The following is a 5285-nucleotide window of genomic DNA, read 5'->3' as shown; positions in this document are numbered from 1 at the left end:
GGACAAACTGGAGACATTTGTCTTCTTCAATGTGTGGGGCAAATCTAATACTGTAAAATCACCTAAACTTATATTATTATATTAAGGCCTATTTATAATGAAGTCTCATAGACTTTGATGTATTTAAACCAAACCTAAGGTGACTAAGAATTATTATATTTTTTAATGTAAATGTAATATGATTTAATTCACATCATGTGTAAAAATAAATAAATAAAAAAGGGGGGGCCCAACTGCTGGGGGGGGGCTGTCTCTACATGTAAAGGACTGGAGTGGTGAACAGATGTGTCATGGAGAATCAGAAAATGTGTGAACTTGAAATCTTTCACTGACCTCCGTCTGGACAAACTGGAGACATTTGTCTTCTTGAATGTAGACTGTCTGACTGACTGACTGACTGACTGTCTGTCTGACTGACTGACTGTCTGACTGACTGTCTGACTGACTGTCTGACTGACTGCAGCCAGGATCTGTCTTGTACTAAATGTCTAATGTCTGAAGCCGTCCCCCCTCCCTCTTTGTGTCCTTCTGGACTATTGACCCTTTCCTAAATCCTAAGACACATTTATAAAAACATTCAGCTGCTGCCCCTAGTGGTTTCACATCCAGTGTGTACGAACCCGTGGTCCAGAGCATCATGAAGAAGAGACTTAAAACCTGAGATTTTGATGAAAACAACAGGTCAACCAACGTCTTTACCAGAAGGTTTTTGTCCAATCAGTTGAGGAGTTACCGAGTCGCGGGTCAGAACTCCACCAGGTCTGAAGCACAGATGAAACCTTACCTTTCTTTCTGGCCAGTTGTACCTCTCGAACACGTCATCGTACATTTCCGTGGCGCCGTCGGTCACCAGCATTATGGCCTGGCTGCAGATGCTGCCGTGACCCGTCTGATTGAACTGCGGACATAAAGACGACACATAAACATCTGTTTAATCTGCCGGTGATTTAAAGTTGAACCGAAGCGTCTGTTTCTGTTGTGTCGGACGTTCACGTCGGACATGACGCGACCATAAAGACGTCAGTTGATAAAATACTGACACCGTGGTCGGGGGAGAATTATACTTTATTGTGATGCAGTGCAGTAATTAAGGACTTTATCGACCCGTGACACTGAGTGTGGAGTTTGGAGGAAGTGGAAGAGCCTGAAACCTGCTGAGCTCCGCACACACACACACGTGCACACACACGTGCACAAATATACTGTATGTATAAAGTGAAAATGGCACACACATACTGTATGTATAAAGTGAGTTTTTACAGAGGATAACAGGAAAATAATAATAATAATAATTTATCCAACTCCGGTAAAAAAAAAAAGGAAGTCATTGAACAAAATTTAACAAAAAATAAAATTGGTCTGACAATTTTTTCGCAGCTCATATTGAGCTTCCTTTTTTTAAAAATATTTAAGCAACTTTGTTTTTATAATGTTGTCTTTACTAGACTTTGTTTGTTGAACTGCATCATCAAATTATAACCATATCTCATGTTCTACTTTTCTTAAGCCATTAGTTCCCAAACCTTTCTGTAGCGCCCCCTATAGGACTATCATCCCTTCCCTCCCAGCCATGACAACTTTCACGCATTTTCGCTTCAAAACTACAACTTCAAAATGTGAACAAAACTGAAATTTCCAGGAAATAAAAATGTAATTAATTGGCCTTTCTATACCCCTCCTTGGCTCTGTGTACCTACGGTGGGCAGCACCCCCCAGTTTGGGAACCAAAAGTCAAAAAATACCCCCGGACATTGTCGAGTCAGCACAGTAATCTACAGTCAGTGGTAGTTACAGTAATCATTACTAGTTATTGGCAGTATTTACAGTTAAGTCCTGAGTCTTTGACTTTCGTGTCGAGGAACTTCATTCAAGGACAATCAAGGACCTGATGCTGATAGAATCTCATTGATCCTGAGTCCTTACTGGGCCAAGCTCCAGACTTTGAAACAATCAATGAAGAACAGAGTAAAACTCTGAACTGAACTGAGAAGGAACAGTAAATGATCAGTAAAATGCTGCGTTAACTTTGAGCTTTTGTTTTTATTCTAGTTGTGAATTTCTATATTTTAGCTTTTGTCGCTGCAGCAGCCGCAGCCTCACAGTGAAGTAAAAAAGGAAACCGACTCCCCCTACCTTATTACCATATTCACTGCAGGTTTTAATTAAAGTGACAAACGCAGAGGTAGAAGCTGCAGCAGTGCAGCCCAGAGCCGGCCTGAGAAGCAGGAGATAAAAGAAGTGTTTTCCGAGGCTCCTCCCGCTCTTATCTACTGTGTGTTGAAATCGGACGCCGTATTAATCACCGACATTAATTACAGCCATTAATCACCGCTTCAGAATGGATGTGACCGTGGTGGGAGGGCGGACGGGGACAACAGCGGAGCGTTTCAACAGGCTGCACTCCTCCCAGAAGCTGAAGCGTCTTTGATTAGAGCGAGCGGCTTCTTTCTGATTAGCTGAGAACACGCTCTAACGCGCCGTCGCCGGAAACAAATGTGGCCGGGGAAATGAAAACGTTCCTAATGTTCTGGTCAAGTGGAGCCGCTGAATTAAAGCCAGAACACGGACTATTCATTTTTTTTTGATTTGTGAGGACAGGGACACATCCATTGTGGTCTGACAGATGTAACTATAATTTTTTTTTTTTTTCACTCCACACGACTGTCACCTGATCAGTCAGCACAGAGTAAAAATGGATCTAAATCTAAACTCCTGTGTTGTTAATTATCACAGCCAAATGAATGACGGTCAGAACGGTGGCCACAGCGCACCCTGCTGGAACTCACGTTGTTCAGGATGGTGAAGGCCTCGGTCAGAGCGTCACCCAACAGTCCGATCCCTTTGGCAAACAGCTTGTCCAGATGTTCACGGAAGTGCTGAGGAAGAACGGATATGAAGAAATATTTTTACTTATTAAATATTTAAACATGAAAAATGGATGGATGGATAGAACTTTATAAATCCCTCTTTTTAGGAAATAAGATAATAATTCTAAAATCAATTCACAATCCATTGCTAATTGACATTTTTAATGGTAAAAAGTCACAACCTGTACTGCAGTTTTACAAATCGTGACTGCGAAAATTCTGAAACGCAGCTCGTACTCTGTCATTGCAGCAAATTCTCAATAGAAAAGCCATGAAGCCATATATTTCCTAATAAAGGAGAAATATCATTTTTTAAAGTGAGTTCCTCCACAAAACATACACATAAATATATAAGCAAATAAATATAAAATAAAATATAAACATCCCTTAAACCTAGCAATGGGGCGTGGCTTCATGTCCATGACCCTAAGAGGTGACCTCAGGGTCACATGACAGGAGGTACCGTAGGTGTGGTAACATCACGTTAGCCTGCTAGCCTCGTTTTAAACCCGCTGACGTCACACGCTGATAAACAGGAGGGGAGACTCACGTCTTTATTGGTTCTGTCGGCTCGGACCAGGGTTCCGTTCAGACAGGGCTCCACGTAGTGAATCTCCTGATTGTACTGTGGAACACACACAGAACACACACCACCACATCAGCGCTCGTGGGTCTGAAACATCGGGGGGGGAAAAAAACGCTGGACTGGAACTGACTGCGATGATGTTGAAGAAGTCGTCATCTCCCAGCGTGTCCAGTATGGAGGAGACCGTCTGCCGGGCTATGGTCAGCCTCAGGCCCTTCATGCTCCCACTGACGTCCACTAAAATGACGACGTCCTTTGGAGACGTGGCCGCCTGGATGTACCTGGGACGGGACGACCAGAGTCACACGGTGAGGCCCAGACCCTCGGTCACAGGAAGTAATCATACGTGGTCACACGGAAAAAAACCTTTACCACTTCCTGTTTCTGCAGTCAAAGCCAATGACGCCATGTTCATCTGGATGCCACTTCACTCCTGAAACAGGAAGTTAGTTTTAATTCCATTTCCTGTTTTGTTCAGGTTAATCATAACATCGTTTTAACAAGAACACAAATCTAAATCAATCTTTTTCAGACCATGAAAAAGTAGAAGATGAATGAATAAATGAAGGACTGTACTGTGTCTGTGTCTGTATCTGTGTCTGTGTCTGTGTCTGTATCTGTGTCTGTGTCAGTATCTGTGTCAGTATCTGTGTCTGTGGTGAGGGTCCAGGTCTCAGGATGATTCAGTACCAAAAACCTGAACTGTCCCTTTTTTAAGACTCTCAGACTCATTTGATGTTTTGTAAATGTATCACGTCTCCAGCTCTACATTGTATTTTTTTTTTTACCCCGCTGGGGTAAACACAGGCAACAAATGTGGCAGAAAAAACAAAAACCAAACAAACACTTTTTGTTTCCATGTTTAAATACTGTTTGTAATTTATCTTTTCATGTTTATGTCTGTGATTAATGACTCGTTTCTGAGGATTTACATTAGGTTGTCAGGCAGAGTAAACAGGAAAAAGAAAAGTGTTTATACACACACACACACACACACACAAGATGGAGTTTGTTTGCAGTCTAACAAACAAACTCAAATGTATTCATTTTTTATAAAAGACAGTTGGTACTCTCAACTACTGCAACAATATTGTCCAGAAGATTACGCAGTAAATTTGAACGAACAAAATTATCGACAAGTATTTTCTCTCCCGTTCACTCATCGTTTACAGGGACGGGATTCAAACCCTCCACCAGGTGGATGGATGATAACAGAGGTTACGTACTGTCATCAATCACGTTTACAGGGACGGGATTCAAACCCTCAGGTTACGTACTGTCATCAATCGTTTCATCAAAAACCATAAAGAACACGTGTATCAGCTACAGTTAAATATTTCCTCTAATTTAAGCCTGGACTCCAGAGCTGAGCGTCTGATACGGTCGGTTGGAGCCGTCGGCTACTGTACGACTGTAGGCCTACAGTCGGCCAAATGCTGATTAATTACCGTCGGTGTATTTGCGTCCTCTCTGATGGTCTGTAAAATTACAACATTAGCCAAATCACCCTTTTAGTTATTCTGAATCATTTGTTCTGATTTTCCCCCAGAGCCCTGACAGCAGATGATGGATCCCAGGGGACAATCCTCCCTCTCACACACACACACACACACACTCACACACACACTCTCACTCAGAGTGACAACACTCACCGGGGTACTGCCTGAAGAACCCCTTGGCGCTGCCAAAGTACTGCCAGATGAGTGTGGGGTCTCGTTTAAAATTGTCCACAAACACTTTATTCAAGGCCTCAGACCAGTAAACTCCATTCACTATGTCAGGATCTGGGAGGGGGGGGGGGGGGGGGGGGGGGGGAGGGGGGGGGGGAGGGA

At 42.9% G+C, this 5285-nt stretch overlaps 1 protein-coding gene across 1 annotated transcript in view; it reads right to left on the bottom strand.

The window, feature by feature from the left end:
• Nucleotides 1–5285, bottom strand: part of LOC103385813 (voltage-dependent calcium channel subunit alpha-2/delta-3-like) — a 32323-nt gene that overhangs the window by 13139 nt on the left and 13899 nt on the right. Inside the window, exons 7-12 of the mRNA XM_008319803.3 lie at nucleotides 5106–5237; nucleotides 3826–3886; nucleotides 3584–3734; nucleotides 3418–3492; nucleotides 2787–2876; nucleotides 688–898 (exon numbers count right to left, since the gene is read on the bottom strand). Coding sequence (XP_008318025.1) covers nucleotides 688–898; nucleotides 2787–2876; nucleotides 3418–3492; nucleotides 3584–3734; nucleotides 3826–3886; nucleotides 5106–5237 — 720 coding nt within the window. The remainder of the gene's footprint in view (nucleotides 1–687; nucleotides 899–2786; nucleotides 2877–3417; nucleotides 3493–3583; nucleotides 3735–3825; nucleotides 3887–5105; nucleotides 5238–5285) is intronic.

This window comes from Cynoglossus semilaevis, chromosome 11 (assembly GCF_000523025.1).
Source record: "Cynoglossus semilaevis isolate Cse_v1.0 chromosome 11, Cse_v1.0, whole genome shotgun sequence".
NCBI classification, from domain to species: domain Eukaryota; kingdom Metazoa; phylum Chordata; class Actinopteri; order Pleuronectiformes; family Cynoglossidae; genus Cynoglossus; species Cynoglossus semilaevis.
This window is presented reverse-complemented; position numbering and strand designations above follow the sequence as displayed.